This window comes from Vigna unguiculata, chromosome 1 (assembly GCF_037176805.1).
Source record: "Vigna unguiculata cultivar grain cowpea cultivar isolate G323 ecotype 2 chromosome 1, ASM3717680v1, whole genome shotgun sequence".
In the NCBI taxonomy this organism is placed as follows: Eukaryota; Viridiplantae; Streptophyta; class Magnoliopsida; order Fabales; family Fabaceae; genus Vigna; species Vigna unguiculata.
In genome coordinates this window covers 15,196,016-15,217,158 of record NC_140792.1, presented here as the reverse complement: position 1 = coordinate 15,217,158, position 21,143 = coordinate 15,196,016, and the positions used below count along the sequence as shown (strand labels likewise).

General features: G+C 31.6%; 1 protein-coding gene and 1 pseudogene across 1 annotated transcript; both read right to left on the bottom strand.

Moving 5' to 3' along the window:
- Positions 1–4,171: 4,171 nt before the first annotated feature.
- On the bottom strand, positions 4,172–7,087 carry LOC114188703 (uncharacterized). The gene is made up of 12 exons (XM_085666055.1): positions 6,941–7,087; positions 6,655–6,861; positions 6,340–6,570; positions 5,920–6,259; positions 5,779–5,826; positions 5,493–5,686; positions 5,175–5,407; positions 4,926–5,093; positions 4,744–4,851; positions 4,572–4,647; positions 4,404–4,499; positions 4,172–4,326 (listed from the first exon to the last, which is right to left on the bottom strand). The coding sequence occupies exons 1-12, from the start codon at positions 7,085–7,087 to the stop codon at positions 4,234–4,236; spliced, it is 1,941 nt and encodes a 646-aa protein (XP_085522181.1). The 3' UTR covers positions 4,172–4,233.
- A 2,581-nt stretch (positions 7,088–9,668) lies between these two features.
- On the bottom strand, positions 9,669–13,671 carry LOC114188698 (uncharacterized; annotated as a pseudogene).
- Between the last annotated feature and the right edge of the window lie 7,472 nt (positions 13,672–21,143).

Below are 21,143 nucleotides of genomic sequence, written 5' to 3'. Positions count from 1 at the left end.
ACAAACATATCTACTGATGGAAATGATGACGATGCTCAAGGTGAATATAAAGTTGTACCCGATGATGAGGATATGAGTACAAATGATCATTTTCAAGAGCAAAGTTGTGAGAACAATACAATGGAGGAACCAAGTGAAATTGAAGAGCCAACAGTATTCGAAGATGAAACTGAAGCATCTACTATTGCAATTAACTTGGTTAATGATGAAGCACCAAAGTCAACAACACCAGGTGAAAATTTTTGCTCACAAGATGAGATTACAAGGATTACTGATGATCCGCATAACCATCCAAATACACCTGATGATGCTCAAGTTGAGTTGAAGCCACACATTTCACACATCAAGTTTGTTGATGTGAATGATGCAAATAAGTTTTCAGTGGTTATCTTTGTTGACATTGCTGCAGAAAAAGAAGAAAGGTTTATGCCCACAATTTATATTTTGGCTTAATTATGAAAATGATGTAAAAATATGACTTTTGAAATTATTTTTACAAAAACAATTAATAACGAAAATTTGAAAATTGTTATAAAATAATGTTGAAAAAGTAATAATTAATTATAAATTTTTTTATTACATTATTTTATAAGTATTTATTTAATAAAATATGTACTTTTCATTTATACATATTAATATTTTTTCCACAACAAATCAAACTTATATAATGATAATTTTTAATCATATTTAAAATAAAGGACAACTTGGTAATCTTTTTTTTTTCTTAATTTAAATTTTAACTTTTAATCTATCACATCCATTAAATCACTCACAAACTTCAACAAAATTTACTCTAAATTCACTCACTTTCACCTTTAATCCCCTTAAAGTGAACAAGACAAGCTTCACACTCTAATCCACTTGAATGCATCCTCTCCGTCTCCCTCCAATCAACGTCGAGGGATAGAGAGGAGAAGGAAGAGGGAAATTCCTCTATTTTTCAATCATTTATGTTATGCAATGATTTGAGGGTGATATCAAGATTACAATTATGTCCTCAATTTATTTTTCGACTTAATTATGAAAATGATGTAAAAATATGTCTTTCAAAATTATATTTACAAAAATAATTAACAACAACATTTGAAGATATTTATAAAATAGGTTTAAAAAGTAAATATCAATTATAAAATTTTTTATTACATTATTTTATAAATATTTTCTTATTAAAATATGTTACTTTCATTTATACTTTTAATATTTTTTTTACGACAAATCAAACTTATTAAATGATAATTTTTAATTATTTTTAAAATAAAGGACAATTTTGTAATCTTGTTTTTGTTTGATTTAAATATAAATTTTAATCTATCACATGTAATAAATGACTCATAAACTTTAAGCAACTTTACTCTAAATCCACCCACTTTCACCTTTAATCCACTTAAAGTGAACAACATAAACTTCACACTCTAATCCACTTGAATTCATCATCTCCCTCTCCTGCCAATCAACCTTGACGGAGAGAGAGGGGAAGGCAAATGGAAATTTTTCTATTTTTCTATCATCTCTGTTATGCAATGATTTGAGGTTGATATCAAGTTTTCAATTATGTCCGCAATTTATTTTTCAACTTAATTATGAAAATGATGTAAAAATATGGCTTTTGAAATTATTTTTACAAAAAATAGTTAATAACGAAAATTTGAAAATTTTCGAAAATAAGGTTTAAAAAGTAATTGTTAATTACAGATTTTTTTATTACATGATTTCATAAATACTTTTTATTAAAATATATTGATTTCATTTATACATTTTAATATTTTTTCTTCGACAAATAAAATTTATATAATGATAATTTTTAATCTTTTTTAAAATAAAGGACAATTTGGTAATCTTGTTTTTCCTTGATTTAAATATAATTTTTAATTTATCACATCCATCAAATCACTCACAAACTTTAACAAACTTACTCTAAATCCACCCTCTTTCACCTTTAATGAACTTAAAGTGAACAAGACAAGCTTCACACTCTAATCCACTTGAATTCATCCCCTCTGTCTCCCTCCAATCAGCGTTGAGGGATAGAGAGGGGAAGGAAGAAGGAAGTTTCTCTATTTTTCAATCATCTATTTTATGCAATGGTTTGAGGGTGATATCAAGATTACAATTATGTCCGCAATATATTTTTCAACTTAATTAAGAAAATGATGTAAAAATATGGCTTTTGAAAGTATTTTTTCAAAAATAATTAATAACAAAAATTTGAAAATTGTTATAAAATAAGTTTTAAAAAGTAATTATTGATTATAAATTTTTTTATTACATTATTTTATAAATATTTTTTTATTAAAATATGTTATTTTCATTTATACATATTAATATTTTTTCTACAACAAATCAAACTTATATAATGATAATTTTTAATCATATTTAAAATAAAGGACAATTTGGTAATCTTGTTTTTATTATTTAAATATAATTTTTAATCTATCACATCTATCAAATATCTCACAAACTTCAACAAACTTTAATCTAAGTCAAATCACTTTCAACTTTAATCCCCTTAAAGTGAACAAGACAAGCTTTGTAACGCCCCAAATTTTGGGATGTCACGAAACATTAGAAAATTTTTGTGTTTAGCGAAAAAGGAAATAAACATTTAAAATGTACTAATAAAACTTTTAATTTAATTTAAATTACATAGCTCAACTCGTCACTTTGTCAAAAGCTTCCAATAATATTTGTGATCAAAAGAAAATTACATATACTTTAGTATCTGATTTAAAACAACTAAATAAATATAAAAGCTCCCAAGTTCATCCCAGCCTCTCGTCGATCTACTCCATGCCAAAAGCATTTGCATTATCATTTGCTCCCGTATAACACACACGTTATACGATCATTGCACATACAGCAAACACACAAACAAACAAATAGGGGTAAGCTAACCATAAACAATGATATTCATAAAAGAAATTCTTAAATAAAATATGTCGAATAATACTCAACATCGCATTCAAGTAACACTTAATCAAAATTCAATTAATCATGCCAAACCAAACATAACATCACATTCATCTCAATTCCTCTTCACATATAGTAATCATAAATAATCTTTGGTTTTCCGTGGCCTCTCACCCCACAACAACATCTAGTTTCCTAGAACAGATGGTTCGATGTGTCCTGCTTAATGCAGCCAGACTATCTCCCTCATCCCTCAAGGAATATTGAGTAAAAACATCGATGCATCGCACATCGGGCACTATACTCGCAACGAGCCGAAATAATGAGAAACATCTTTCCCTTCCCCACTGCTTCACACAGGCGAGAGGGTACAACACTCGAACCAATCCTCTACCACTGTTTCACACAGGCGAAGAGGACCCCTTTCCACTGTTTCACACAGGCGAAAGAGTCTCCACTAGGCTCCTAGGTACGAAAAATCTCGCAACATTTAATTCCACCAAGAGCTCTTCAACAAGGCAAACCACTCTCAACATGCAACACATGAGAATTTATATATTGCCAACAAAATACATGCCACCACATCATACATGGGAATTAAAGTTTCATCACATCACCCCATCAACTTATCAAATAATACATTTGTCTACCAAATCCAACGAGTGAGATTCATTCAACCACAACTTAACATCACACTTAAGTAATCACTAGTGTAAAATAGGCTTTTTATACCGGTTAAAAAAAGGCTTTTTATACCGGTTATAGCATCGGTATAGATGCAGGTGGTATAGAATGTTTGATCTTTCTACAGCGATTCCATGATAGGTATAAAAAAATTATTTTTTATACCATTTCTAAAAACCGGTATAGAAAGTCCTCTTGGAAATGGAAAGTTATGTAAAAAAAATGACTTACTACACCGATTATAGTTCCAACCGGTATAAAAAATTACACATTTTACACCAAGTATGACCTTAACCGGTATAAAAAGTGATTTATTATTTTTTTATGAAACATTCGTTTATGCTTCTTACCACATACCAAACCTGTATATAATTACCCAAAACATCCAGAAAACAAATCTCATTCAATCTAATATTTACTTGAAATAGAATCTATTGTTTATATGAAATATAATACTACTCCAAAACGAATATAAGTCATAAAACACCTAACATCATCTTATATACTGTATGTAATAACCCAAAACATCCAGAAAACAAATCTCATTCAATCTAATATATACATGAAATAGAATCTAATGTTTATATAAAATATAATACTACTCCAAAACAAATTACTATATAAGTCATAAAACACCTAACATCATCTTATATAAACACTTAAAAGAAACGAAGCCCATTGCTCACGAACTTCCTTCAAGACTCCTTGATCCATTGGAGATGTGTCATTGAAAATCTACACAATGAATAGTTGAGTCAACAATCTTTTAGTGATAAATACTTAAGATGTGATTTATAAATTGTACATATTACCATATCCCATGAGTCAACAATGTTTGCGGATATGATTCTATGCATGTGCCTCATGGTATAATATCCACACTCATAGCTTCCCGGTTGACGTGAGCACTACAAGTTAAATTCATATAATGTCATAAATTTGATAATTGTATTTCAACAGTTTGAAGATTAACTACTTACAGTTGGCGCAATGAACTGCAACTTCTTTCTAGAAGTGATTTGTTGTCCCTGCAACCTAGAATGAGCCTCAACCGCTCTGTAAAATTTAATGTATATTGAAATTTTGCCTAATATGGAACTTAGTAAAATTAAATTATATAACACAAAAAATAAGTTAATAAAAAAAACTTACGCTTGTAAAGTACTTTTAATTTTCAGAGTGTTAGGCTTCTTGTGTAATGAACACAAAAGAACCACAACAAACTTCTGAGGAAGAATTACCAACAACTGCCAATGACCCCTACAGATTCAAATACCATTATATACAATTAAGTTCTACATAAATATAATTTAATGTATAAAAGACATTCTTACTGCTGCAAATAAGGCGCTAAGTACACTTCTTTTTTCCCAACATCAAATGCCTCTAATAGGTACTTTTGAACCTCTTCACTTTTATTCCCAACACCTTGAATGGCAATAGGATCAATAAATCCATATATGTGATCATTCTTCTTCTCAGTGCATCTACGATGTAAATACCTTAAACATTGAAAATAAATAATATAAGAATAACATATTGAATATATTCAAACTTCATAAAAGTAATAAAAGTTTACTTACAACAACCAAAGTTGTATTACTGATATACATAACATATCAGTGCCAGAGAGAACTTCAAAAATATCCTTTTGACATATAAAAAAAGGGGTGTTGAAGGTCCTATTTGTGGCTTGGGGAGGCATTTCTAATTGTATAGGTTGCAAGGCGATAGTCGCTGCCATTGCACCAAGTCGTTCTAGAATTGTCTGTTGTGGTAATGATTCATTCACATCTTCCTTTTCTTGTACTCTAATCTGCTATACATATTTAAAGTATTAAATAACATTAGTATACACCGATGTAAATAAATGCATAATTAAAACAAGTAAGGACAATTACCTCCTTTGCAATTACTTTTGCTAATCTAACTGGCCAAAGGATAAAATTTCCAGGGGCCTGCCCCACTGTCTTAACCTCTTGAGTGGGCACTGGGACTAGAGCAGTAGCATCTCGAACATCTACAACCACTACTCTCATCATATCATCTGCAATGGTTGCATGGTGTACGGTTGACCCCAATGCATACATTTTACCTAAGGTAACCAAATAATATTTGTAAAATAAATAAGACAATATAGTTAGGCTAAAACAAATACATGCAAAACAATATAATTAGACAAATTACCTAAAGCCACCAAGGACTGCAAGAGATCATCAATGAACAACTCGTAATCTGCATCACCAATGAGAGAAGCCTCTTCAAGAGGAACATCACAACTCCCCTTTGTGCTTACACAAATAATAGAAGGTTATTGATGAGGATTACAAGGCTGGGCTGAGGGAGAGGCTAACTCTGCTCTCATGTATGATAACAATTGTGCCTTCATATCAAAGTACTCTTTCTTCATCTCCTTCTTAATCTCCTCCCTAATTTCCTCCCTCATTTGTTCTCTCATTTCTTCTTTGATGGACATGATAACTTCCTCATTGATATTTACTTTATTATGATTAGCTGATGGAGGACCAAAGAATTGACGGATGCCTACAAATTTTCCAACACCACGAACACGTCCAGGATGCTCTGGACGACCAATGGCAACTGCCAATATGTCCTCACGCCCCTGTGGAATGAATGATCCTTGTGTGCTTTGCTCGACCAGTTCATCCTACAACACAAAAACTTTAAGTTAAGATTAAAAAAATATATTAATACACATCTAAAAATAAATTAGTTTGAGTTACTTACAATACGCCTAGCTACGCTTTCTGTTTCTACAGATATGTAATCCCCTGTTGGTTTTTGACGAGCTCTTTTCCATTTATCATGACGAGGAGGATGAGTAACAGTAGTCCCACTGGAATTAGAGGCAGATGCCTCTTTCATCATCTTCTGCTCCAATTTATCATAACCCCCACGAGACAATCTATGGGGGTGGACATTCTTTCTTGCTATCTCTTGTGCAGCTTTCCTCTTAGCCTATGAGCACCAAAGTATAAAGAATGATTTATTTTAGAAATATGTTCAATTAAATAGTTAAACCTACATATAATATGAATTTACCTGAAAGATAGGATTTAATCGCCTTTCCTTAAAAGCCTGCCATGTGTCTTCATCAAGGAACGGATACTTCTCACAAGGGTTTTTATCACTTAAGGGACCATAGATATAACGACTTGTAAGGTCCGTCTTAAAACCCTTCCATCGTTCCCCAGCAAATGAAATCCATTTCGTCCTCAACAGATTACTATTTGGGACATCATATGTGACCTGTATAATAAGAATGGATTACATATGTTAAATATCAGTTATATGTATGTAATAAATTATATAAGTTAAGATTTCATACTTGGACACTTAGCCAAATCTGATTCTTTACTGTCTCTGGAACATGGTCCCAATCATCTATAAGAATGGATGACTTGCTCCTACCAAGCAAGGCCACATAGCTGGTGAATTTTGTGCTATTATCTCCCAAAGCTTTACCAGTTTGCATATCAAATTGGATAGGCAATCTTTGATCCGCACTACGACTGACTGTTAACTCCCTCAACCTAGTTCCACGCCTACCATTTTTTTTGGTACATGTATGAATCTTGTCCCCACCTTATGAAGGTGGAAGGTCACCAAATGGTGTGTCACCGGGCATTTCCCTATTCAAATAAATAATTGTTAGTGAAAATTAATAAATAATTTCTATTTAACATTTACATGCATCAATTAGTCTCCAGCTAAGTCAGCCACAAACTCAATACAGTGAATCATCAACAAAAGTAATGAAACTCGGGTATTCCCTCAAACTGATAATAAATCAAGTCAATAACTTTTCTTTTCAATTTCACAAACTAAACTTAATCTCTGTGCCAGATTGTAGCTGCATTAGCAAAAAACTGTTCAGTAACCGGGGAGAGTTGTGACTATGTAGGTCAAAAAGTAAGTGACAAATAAGCATGACAGATGATTCTTCAAAATGAATTATAAAGAAGTACTGCTAACATTTTTACGTATCAATTTAGACATTTATAAAAATGTTACTAGAACATTTTGTTAGGGGAAGATGTAGAAAGGCAAGTAAAAAAGTTTAAAACTAGAACATATAAGCATAAGTAAATGAACAGGTTTTGAACTGTTAGCAAAGGATAAAAATTTTGCTATTGAAGTGATTTGTACACAAGTCCAAGGCTAGAAACACATTGGTAATTGTCATCATGCACAGGTGTAGATCATGATGTCGTTGAAAATTTTATTTTGAGAAATAAATAAATGAAATTGAATGACAAAAGGATACATAATGAACAATAGACTTATAATATCAATTTCAAAATTTACATTGGATGTAACAGAGGAATCAAGACAAGAAAAATGATTAGAGTTGTGTACTTACTATCAACTGGGATCTAATGTGCTTAAGAGATGAGAAGTCTTTATTTGGATGGATTCTGGAAACTTCAATGAAAACAATTTAATAAACGAAGATAAAAGTACATTTCAATTATCAGCAAAAGAAAAACCATCTGCAAGAGAATCGAAAAGAGAATAAGAGAAATAAATAAGATAAAAGCTAACTTTTGCTTTTTTCAACAACCACAGTTGTCGCTACACCCAGATCATATACAAACACATATATTACATCTGTTCTTTAAGATAACTCGCACAATATGTGACACATATTATATAAAATATGACACACTTATTACATTACTAGCATCTACATCAAAATTTATAATCAATATAAATATCAATACATAGTGTTAAATGTGAATTTTATAATTTATATTTATATTTATATTGTATACATATTTTATAGAAATCAGTTGGATTTCTTTTGCATTTGGGAGATGGATTTCAAGTTTTCTTATGTTTAATAAATTTAGGTTAAGTATCCTAGAAGTTGGAAATAGGACAATGGTACTTCAATTTTTGTGAATGAAAAACTCTATTGATAGCTTTAAAAAAGGAAACTTTGTGCTTTAAAAAAAGAAAGATTTTGTAATGAATGCTATTATGAAATAAAGTTAGGTGTCTCGTCTTTCCTTGGTCATGACTTTTGGAGGAAAACTGGGCGATTCCAAGGCTGTTATGTGCGTTTAATTAAATGGTAAAGTAGGATAAAAGTTGAAATTGGGGCCATCATACGTTGATTTTTATGCAAATATTAGAACTTTACATACGCAAATGAAAATACTTTTTGCTTTCTTAACATTATCATCAGCTTTATGTAATAAAAAATAAGAGCTGCATGTAAGGTTGTGTGAAAAGAAGAACTATTATTAATATACAGGATATTGAATCCACATAAAATGGAATTAATGGTGGAAAAACAACCTTGTATAAATTTTTGTACACAATATAACTAATATTAAAACGAAACATGTTTGTAATATATGTACTTTAAAACATACTCTATTATGTTTTATGTATAAAAGACAAAACTGTCGGGAAACAAGAAAAGAGTTAACTGGTGAATAAAAAAAGATGATTACATCATCATCAGCCATGAAAGAAAATATGAGAAACATGACATCCCATGTTTTGCCAAACTATCTGTGCTGGGAAATTTGTCTCCCAGAATATGTGTTCCTCAGAAATTATAAACCTCTGATTTCATCAACTAGCTAGAGCATATATATATATATATATATATATATATATATATATATATATATATATATATATATCTTAGGGCTAAACCACATAATCTTAGTTGAACTCATATTATCTACCTACCTACCATCCTATTTATCTATCTGCTATCTATATATTCACATAAAAAATTGATATGCAACTTTAAGGTTTTAAAGAATATTCACGTAATCATATAGAAAAAGTAGAATATAAAAGTTACCTGAAAGCAATGGATATTAGGTTATCTTGTTTGTAATGGCTTCAGATCAAAACTTTGAACCTACCCACCTATGAAGAATATGAAAGAAATAAAGATGAAGTGAACCACATGAATTGTAGTTTTTAAAACAATGAACAAGAAGGGATAAAATGTACCAATTAACTTGAACTGAGAAAGATGAAGAGCGTGAAGAAAAGCCACACACAAGTTTATGAGCACATAAATAAATGGGTCAAGTTAGAATGTTCTCCCATAACCCTTCATTGTGGTCATCACGTACGACATGAACATCATCTACTTCATTGTCGACATTCAAGGTCGGCATATTTGATGAGAAGGATGGAGTTTCGCTAATATCAAGTATCAATTCATCAATGTAATCAGTATAATGTATGGTTCTGCCTTGGAGAACCACTGACCATCTTTTGTTAGCGGGATCAGTGACATAAAACACTTGTTTTGCTTGAGATGCCATGATGAATGGCTCTTTACTATAACCTTTCTTTTCTAGGTCAACCAAGGTAAAACCTAGATCATCAGTCTTCACGCCAGTATTACCATCAACCCACTTACATTTAAAAATAGGTACTCTGAAACTTGTGTAATCTATTACCCAAATATCTTCAATTACACCAAAGTAGCACATTGAGGCCATAATCGGATATTTATCCTTTGAACTTGAGAAATGCATTGATTCAGCTACAACCATTACTCCACTATTCTGTGTGGTGCTTTTTTCATCTTCGTCTTTTGTATGAAATGTATAATTGTTTATATCATACCCACTCCAGCATAAGACATCATAGTTTGGCTCACTTGCTAGCCAATTTAATGTATCAGAAGTTGTATTGTCATTTTGAACCTGTTGTTTGAACCACTTCAAAAAAGTTTTGTTATGCTCATTAATGACCCACTTTTGAGACATTCGTAGATTATTTCTCTTCACAATATCTTTATGAGCACTTAAATAGGGGATGACTTCTTTAGTGTTATTCAATATATATAAATGTGCTTGGAGAACTTCATCTCTACTCAGAGTTATAACTTTTGCACTTCGAGTACCCTTACCAGCACCTCTTTCATGGTAACGAGACTTCGGTACCCCTATAGCTTCAACTTGTGATAAGTAGTCTGTACAGAACTCAATAGCTTCCTCTACAATATATCTTTCAACAATTGATGCTTCTGGACGATATTAGTTCTTTACATACCCTTTCAATATCTTCATGTATCGTTCAATAGGGTACATCCATCGTAAGAATACTGGACCACAAATTCTAACTTCTCGGACTAAATGAATAATTAGATGGACCATAATATCAAAGAATGATGGAGGAAAGTACATCTCCAATTGACACAATATGAGTACAGCCTCATCTTCTAACTGATCCAACTTCTCAATATCGATAACCTTACTACATATTGCATTAAAAAAGAAGCACAATCTTGTTAAGGTATATCTAACATTCTTAGGCAATATGCCTCGAATAGCCACTGGTAGAAGTTGTTGCATCAATACATGACAATCATGAGATTTTAACCCAAGTAATTTTAGATCTTTCATGGATACAAGTCTTTTAAAATTGGAAGAGTAACCTAGTGGAACTTTCACACCTTGTAAAATCTCACAAAAACTTCTCTTCTCTTGTTTAGACAATGTGTGACATGCTGGAGGCAAGTATGTTCGCTTACCATGTGATTGTGGAGCTAATTGTTCTCTTATACCCATTTCAACTAAGTCCAAACGAGCATTTAGACTATCTTTCGTCTTGCCTTGAATATTGAGGAGTGTTCCGATAATACTATCACACACATTTTTCTCTACATGCATAACATCTATACAATGTCTCACATCGAGCACCCTCCAATATGGGAGATCAAAGAAAATTGATCTTTTCTTCCACATGTTGCTTGAAGTGCCTTTATTTTTCATCTTTCCAAACACATCCCCAATGTCTTTCACACGCTCATATACTTGTGATCCACTTAAAACCATTGGAGCTAATTCATTTTCTTGACACCCATTAAATGCTTTCTTCAATTTACGATATGGATGGTTTGTACTAAGAAATCTTCTATGTCCAAGGTATACTGTTTTCCTTCCATGTTGTAGTTGATGGTGACATGTGCCTTCTTCACATATAGGGCATGCTTTGTGACCCTTAGTGCTATATCCACTTAAATTACCATATGCTGGAAAGTCATTGATTGTACAAAATAACATGGCATGCAACTTGAATGAATCACTAGTGTACCCATCAAACATATCAACACCCTCCTCCCATAACATCTTCAAATCTTCAACTAATGGGGTTAAATAAATATCAATGTCGTTTCCTGGTTGTCTTGGACCCGAGATCATCAAGGATAACATAACATATTTGCGTTTCATGCACAACCAAGGAGGTAAATTATAAATCACTAATAGAACAGGCCATGAACTATGTTTACTGCTCAAGTTACCATATGGATTCATTCCATCTGTAGCAAGTCCAAATCTAATGTTCCTTGAATCATTGGAGAAATTTGGGAACATGGAATCAATTTTCTTCCATTGCAAACCATCTGCCGGATGTCTCAAATGGCCATCTGTTGTACGTCCATCTACATGCCATCTCATGAGTTTTGCATCATTTGCATTGCTGAATAAATGTTTCAACTGTGGAACTATAGGAAGATACCACAAAACTTTTGCCGGAGGACCCTTACTATATGATTCAAACTCACTATGTTTCTGTTTGTATCGTGACACCCCACATCGTGGACATTGATGTAACATGGCTAACTCCTTCCTGTACAAGACATAATCGTTTGGGCATGCATGAATTTTTTGATACTCCATACCCATCGGACACAATATCTTCTTCGCATCATAATTGCGTGTTGGCAACGTGTTACCTTTAGGAAGCATGTCACTCAACAACTCAAGTAATTCCGTGAAGCTTTTATCAGTCCACCCATTTCTTGCCTTCACATTGAACAATTTTAATACCGCTGACAATCGAGTATACTTAGTGCATTCTGCGTACAGAGGTTTTTCTGCGTCATTGCACAAATTGTCATACACATTTGCACGTTGAAAGGAATCATGTCCAATATCACGAATCATTTCCTCCATTCGATCATCCATCTCTAGATCAACTTCTTCTACTTCAGACACATCTACACTTGGCATGTCTATTAATTCACCATGCCATATCCACTTTGTGTAGCTCTTTAAGAAACCATCACAAAGAACATGCTCCCGAATAACGTCAGTTGGCAGTTTTCTCTCATTCAAACAATTAACACAGGGGCAGTAGAATTTTCCATTATTATCCGGAACATTCATATTTGCAAATTCAAGAAATTCTTCTACTCCGTTCTCATATTCATTTGTTGTGCGTAAAAAATTTATCCAACTCCGATCCATTGTTGTGTGTATAAATTAACACCACTACTTTTGGTTAGAGCTCAGAAACAGCCAAACACGTAGTCCAATCTGTGAACTCAACATTACCATCATTTAATATAACATAACAACTCATTTGACTACATCACTACATCATTATACAAAATAGGGCAGAAAATCATGTAGTAAACAGTTCTATAGAAGAAACAAGCAGTCTCTGCCAGAAACAAAGAACTACGACATCAAACACAAGGCAGCACACTAACAATTATATCAACAGCCGAATATTGATTCATGAAACATAAACTACGAATATGTGCAACCAGTTGCGAATTGCAAAATATAGCAAAAAGCATCATCATGGACATATAGTTAGAATCTGGACTCTTTCTTTTTTGCATGCATGCTTATTTATTCAGACATGTGATTTTTTTCCCTCTAATAACCAGCACTGATATAGCTGAATTGTGATTAAATTTTTCTGGTTGTGCAGTACAACTCCTAAGTAATTCCTTAATCAACTATGTCTCATGTTTTTAGAAAATGTTCTCTTTTTTTTCATCTAAGTCCAATATTTAAGATCTGCATTAATGCAATCACCGAAGTCATCTGTTGCCTAAATTAGATTACTACTAACATTAGATTATTGATTCAGCCTGACTTGGTGATTACAAATTCACTTGTAGATGACATGTAAAGCATTGAACAATCTTCTAGTTTGTAACAATTAATTGAATACAAATGTTATGTTAATTATATATACAATAACCATATTAAAAGATATAAACAATAACCATATTAAAAGATATAAACAAGTAGGAGATGCAGTAGCAAACATTTTGTATACATAGAAGATCGATATTACCTATCCAGAAGTCTTCCCAAGAAAGAAAACCTTTGCAAAACAAAAACAAAAGTGTTTCTACAAGAGCTCCCAGATCTTTGTCAGATATGCTTTTAAAGCTGACAACAACCCCTGCCATATTTAAAAGTTAATGAAATAAAGCTTCAGAATTTCTCATAACAAGCTTCCTAATAATGCAATCATAAAATATATGGAATCTGCATGCATGTTAAATTTAACAAGATTGGAAATATCAATTAAGAAATGCACCAACCAACAGTTATGATACATAAAATATATGAAGCCATTTCAAATTTTGGTAAGATGAAGCCATTCATAAAAATACATGTCAGTTATGATACTTGAACGTTCTTCTGTAAGAAGACTTATGTCAACTAAAAGACTAATAATAGTTCAATATTAGTATATGACCTTTCTTTACACGTTATAAGATAAAGAGGGTTTGATTTTGAAATTGGTGTACGGTAAACACGTGTTGGAAGAAAGAAAGTTTAATACCACATGGAAATGAAACTGTGTTAAAATTTTGCAGGATGAGATAGTAGTAGCAGAATTTTCTTCTCTAAGAAATTATTATCAAGGCATCCACACAAGCAATGGTGTTGATAATTAAGATAAAAGGAAATATAAGAAGTATGAATAAAAAACTTAACAATTAACGAACACTTGAATAAGAGTGTCATACTATATAATTCTACATTCGTCACAAGACCTCTTCCCTTCCTAACAAAATGCCATGGTACATAAACATGCATCAATCCAAATTAAATACAGAGACTAATTTTCTCAACTTGGCCATCTGAAAGATTGAACTAAGCTCAATGCTAGATAACTGACACTCTTAAAAAGACATTAATAAGAATTTCTATGATACATCCCCATGTTAAGAAAGGACATTGATGCAATTACAAGAAAGCAAGTGTTGAACCCTTTATCGCGTTCAGATTCAAACAAAATCTGAGGTTACCCCGTAATGTGGTATAAGGTCAACCAAGGTATCAATCCAAGAAAACATGAGTCAAGTAGTTGATTGTATAAGTCTGTCAGAGAATGAAATGCAAAGATTGTGGGGTTTTTAAAATAAGAAAGTGTAAATGACAATTAAAACTAAAATGGCTATCCTAAAGCATGACATATAGGCACAAAGAACTACGCTATAAACAATATCAGAAAAAACACATGAATGCCGAGTTAAAATGCATGACAGCAAAGTGAGTAATGTGCAAAATTCAATGAGAATGAATTAGATTGGCAAGAATTGACTAATGAAATCAAACACCTTTTTCATGATGAAAGTAAACAAATATTATTTTTAATCACAAAGAACGGAACAAAAGCAATGTTGTGATTCTTATCTTAGTGGTACATTTGTTTGCAATGAAAAGGGTGGGTCCAATTTTAAGGTGTTCATTGCAGATAGATACGCTAAAAGAAAATTGATTAGTTTTAATGGAAGCATTGTGTGAAAAGATTACTACCAAGTAATGTAAATTGACTAAGTTTAATGACTTGAATCAATTGTAAGCAAAAATAACAAATGAACACTCAAGTTTAAATAAGAGCAAGAAAGTACAGAGACAAAATTCATGAAGGGATTAACGAGAACTAAAAGCTAACCTTGACCGTTTTCACTCCAACATCGATCACACTTAACTCCTGTAAAGGAACAAACCTACCAATTTCACTCATTCAACAAAACAACAGTAATGCGTGGTTAGGGTTCAAATGCTGACCTTCAAAAGGAGAAAAGAGATGGACAGTGAGGGCGACACAGACTAGGAGTGACTTCGTAGGCGACTTCGCACCAGTGATGCTAGCAGACGAAGAGCACAGAAACAACACGCGACGGTGACGGAGACTTCGTAGGCGACTTCGCATGGTGGCGGTGACTTCGCACGGTGGCGGTGACTTCGCGCACGGTGACGACGACTTCGCGCACGGTGACGGCACTTCGCACGGTGGTAGCGGCTTCGCACGGTGGCGGCAAGTTCGCACAGTGACGATGGGTGTCGGGAAGTGGGAGCGACAAAACAATCAACTACGTTGGAAACGAAGAGCCATGTTAAGGAAAAGAAATTATCGAAAGAAATGGGAAATGGGAAACATATTGTGCCGGTTACAAGGTCAACGAGTATAGTATCTCTTTCAAAAATTAAAAAAAATAATATATATTTTTATATATACGAAATTTATACCAATTTTAGTTATAACCGGTATAAAAGTCTTTTTCAATATTACAAAAATGCCATCGCATTAATTTTTATACCGGTTGAAAGTATAATTGGCATAAAAAATCTCATATTATTTACAAAATTCTTATCCGCCTCTTATTTTATACCTGATGGATTTGAACAGGTATAATAATGTAGGTATAAAAAGCTTATTTTGCACTAGTAAATTATCCTCAGACCACCACCTAAACTTCATGAACATACAACCCAATATTCCAAACACACAAGCACTTACCACCCAATTGGAGAATGCATATATCAAGATAAAAGAGATATACATTATGGTTGCACCAACACTGTGAAGTATATAAAAAAAAACCAACTAAATAATGAAACCAATGATCTTCTTTATATACATGCTAATGACTCCAAAGCAACCTAAATTAAGTCAACCCCAAGCCTTTACGTGAAATTAGAATAAAAAAGAAGAAAGAGAAAAACAATGTAGTAAAATAATAGAATATAATAATGAAAGACAAGTTACAAACATCCCATCAAACTAAAATTGGTTTTTCACACCCAAAACTTACGTGTTGCACCTTCATATATCACAATGACATTCAATAACTTAAAGAGGAAACAACCCTTTGCACGTGGACCCACTCATGTAATTTTTGTGAAAGGGAATTGAAAAGTAAGAAAAAGAAAGCAAAACCATGAAACCATTCACCACCAATCATCATGCGCCCATGAACCATGCAACGTGAAAGAGAATGGAAAAGGAAGAAAGAGAAAAGCCTTTACGTGTGGTTAAACTTAAGGAAAGAAAAATGTAATTGTACATGTGGACCCATGCATTACGTGAGAGAATAGAAAGAGAGAAGAAAGAGAAAAGAAACCCCATGCATCACTAAGACATGCACCACACTACCATCATGAATGATGCGGAAACTTACTCTGACCAAGAAAACCAATGAACCCGAAAGTGTTGCCACCTGTGGCCCTCTCTCAATTACCTCACCACAGTTTAACCAATTTTGAAGCATGTGGTGTATTATGAAACAATAAAATCCTAAAGAAAGGGTCTGCACGAGGAAGAACCCAAATCACACCCTAACATCCCATCACTAGCTCCTCAATGAAAAGTTTCACTACTGTATACACATGCACACCTCCAGGGTTCCTTATATATAAAAAGGGTTTATCTATGAAAACCAAAAGCTTTGAATTATCCAGACAAATTATCTCAAAACCACAAAACTTACACGAACCTGCAACGCGACACATGAAACCTCACACTCTGCAAAGTAAATAAAATCCCCTAAAATGGCAACGACTCCATGAAAAGATACAGTATAATTAAAGTGACCAGAGTACAACCCCTAATGAAACCAACCCTCACCTTTACGAGTCTCTGCACCAAAATAACATAAAGAAAAGACTTATGTAGATGAAAGGGAAACCTCGCTGCACCGTGAAAGTCACGAAAATATCACCGAAACATATCCTCTCACAACAAAACAACAGTTCAAAGAGAGAGAGGGAAGGAAGAGGGAAATTCCTCTATTTTTCTATCATCTATGTTATGTAATGGTTTGAAGGTGATATAGAGATTACAATATGTCCGCAATTTATTTTTCAACTTAATTATGAAAATGATGTAAAAATATGACTTTTGAAATTATTTTTACAAAAATAATTAATAACGAAAATTTGAAAATTGTTATAAAATAAGGTTTAAAAAGTAATTATTAATTATAAACTTTTTTATTATATTATTTTATAAATATTTTTTTATTAAAATATGTTACGTTCAATTATACATTTTAATATTTTTTTCTACGACAAATCAAACGTATATAATCATAATTTTTAATTATTTTTAGAATAAAGGACAATTTGGTCATCTTGTTTTTATTTGATTTAAATATAATTTTTAATCTATCACATCAAAAAAGTCACTTATCAACTTTTATAAACTTTACTCTAAATCCATCCACTTTCACCTTTAATCCACTTAAGGTGAACAATGCAAACTTCACACAGTAATGCACTTGATGTCAAACTCTCCCTCTCCCTCCAATCAACTTTGAGGGAAAAAGAGGGGAAGGAAGAGGGAAATTCGTCTATTTTTAAATCATCTGTGTTATGTCATGGTTGGAGGGTCATATCAAGATTACAATTATGTTCGCAATTTATTTTCCAGCTTAATTATGGAAATGATGTAAAAATATGGCTTTTAAAATTACTTTTCAAAAATAATTAATAATGAAAATTGGAAAATTGTTCTAAAATAAAGATTAAAAAGTGATTATTAATTATAAAATTTCTTATTACATTATTTTGTAAACATTGTTTTAATAAAATATTTTATTTTCATTTATACATATTAATATTTTTTCTACAACAAATCAAACTTATAAAATGATAATGTTTAATCATTTTTAAAATAAATACAATTTGGTAATCTTGATTTTCCTTCATTTAAATATAATTTTTAATCCATCAAATCCATCAAATCACTCACAAACTCTAACAAACTTTGCTCTAAATCCACTCTCTTTCACCTTGAATCCACTTAAAGGGAACAACACAAACTTCACACGCAAATGCACTTGAATTCATTATCTCTCTCCCTCCAATCAACCTTGACGGAAAGAGAATAAAAGGAAGATGAAAATTCCTCTTATTTTAGATAATCTTTGTTATGCAATGGTTGGAGGATGATATCAAGATTATAATTATGTCCGCAATTTATTTTTCAGCTTAATTATGAAAATTATGTAAAAATATGGCTTTTGAAATTATTTTTACAAAAATAATTAATAACGAAATATTTAAAATTTTTATAAAATAAGGTTTAAAAAGTAATTATAAATTATAAAATTTTTTATTACATTATTTTATAAATAATTTTTTAATAAAATATGTTATTTTCATTTATACATATTATTATTTTTTCTACAACAAATCAAACTTATATAATGATAATTTTTAATCATATTTAAAATAAAGGACAATTTGAAAATCTTGTTTTTTCTTTATTTAAATATAATTTTTAATCTATCACATCCATCAAATCACTAACAAACTTCAACAAACTTTACTGTAAATCAAATCACTCTCCCCTTTAATCCCCGTAAAGTGAACAAGACAAGCTTCACACTCTAATGCACTTGAATTCATGTTCTCCCTCTCCTTCCAATCATTGTTGAGGAAGTGAGAGATAGGGGAAGCAATAGGGAAATTCCCCTATTTTTCAATCATATATGTTGTGCAATGGTTTGAGGGTGATATCAAGATTATAATTATGTCCGCAATTTATTTTTCAGCTTAATTATGAAAATTATGTAAAAATATGACTTTTAAAATTATTTTTACAAAAATAATTAATAACGAAAATTTGAAAATTGTTCGAAAATAAGGTTTAAAAAGTAATTATTAATTACAGATTTTTTTATTACATTATTTCGTAATTATGTTTTTATTAAAATATGTTAATTTCATTTATACATTTTAATATTTTTTCAACGACAAATAATATTTATATAAAGATAATTTCTAATCATTTTTAAAATAAAGGACAATTTGGTAATCTTGTTTTTCCTTGATTTAAATATAATTTTTAATTTATCACATCCATCAAATCACTCACAAACTTTAACAAACTTTACTCTAAATCCACCCTCTTTCACCTTTAATGAACTTAAAGTGAACAAGACAAGCTACACACTCTAATCCATTTGAATTCATCCTCTCTGTCTCCCTCCAATCAGCGTTGAGGGATAGAGAGGGGAAGGAAGAAGGAAATTCCTCTATTTTTTCTATCATCTATGTTATGCAATGGTTTGAAGGTGACATGAAGATTACAATTATGTCTGCAAATTATTTTTCAACTTAATTATGAAAATGATGTAGGAATATGACTTTTGAACTTATTTTTACAAAAATAATTAATAACAAAAATTTGAAAATTGTTATGAAATAAGGTTTAAAAAGTAATTATCAATTATAAATTTTTTTATTACATTATTTTATAAATATTTTTTTAATAAAATATGTTATTTTCTTTTATACATATTAATATTTTTTCTACAACAAATCCACCTTATATAATGATAATTTTTAATTATATTTAAAATAAACGTCAATTTTGTTTTTTCTGGATTTAAATATACTTTTTAATCTATCACATCCATCAAATTACTCACAAACTTCAAGAAACGTTACTCTAAATTCACTCACTATTACCTTTAATCCCTTTAAAGTGAATAAGACAAGCTTCACACCCTATAATCCACTTGAATTTATCCTCTATGTCTCCCTCCAATCAATGTTGAGGGAGAGAGGGGAAGGAAGAGGGAAATGCCTCTTTTTTTCATTCATATATGTTATGTAATGCTTTGAGGGTGACATCAAAATTATAATTATGTCCGCAATTTATGTTTCAGGTTAATTATGAAAATGATGTAAAAATATGGCCTTTGAAATTATTTTTACAAAAATAATTAATAACGAAAATTATAAAATTGTTATGAAATAAGGTTTAAAAAGTAATTATTAATTATAAATTTATTTATTACATTCTTTTATAAATATTTTTTTTAATAAAATGTTATTTTCATTTATACATATTAATATTTTTTCTACAACAAATCAAACTTATATAATGATAATTTTTAATCATATTTAAAATAAAGGACAATTTGGTAATCTTGTTTTTGTTTGATTTAAATATCATTTTTAATCTATCACATCCATCAAATCACTCACAAACTTCAACAAGACAAGCATTCACCTTTACTCTAAATGAAATCACTTTCACCTTTAATCCCTTTAAAGTGAACAAGACAAGTTTCACACTTGTTCCTGCAGAGAACAAACAAGAGGTTAGACACAAGCGTCACCTTACCATGTAGCCCGCTATCTCTTCAGTTGGCCTCTTCCCGGTCGATACATGTCAGCTTGGACCCAGGAGGGGTTACCTGCAGAAGAATCTCCGAAGCTCAAGTAAGTCAAAGCTCTCAGAGAGTCAAATCAGTGATTAATGAATGCGTACCTTTAAATGATGGGGTCCACGTGTATTTATAGAACATTAATGACGTTTGACCATTTCATGGGCTGGGTCTTGACCTGGGCTCTAGTTTGGGCCATGAGTGGGCCTGGGCCCCAACCCAGGCCCTTGAGACCTATTGAATGCGGGGGGCTTCGATTTTCGCTTAAGTTTATTGGAGACCTTACCAGATGTGCTCGAGTAGTCGGTCTCGACCGACTACTTGC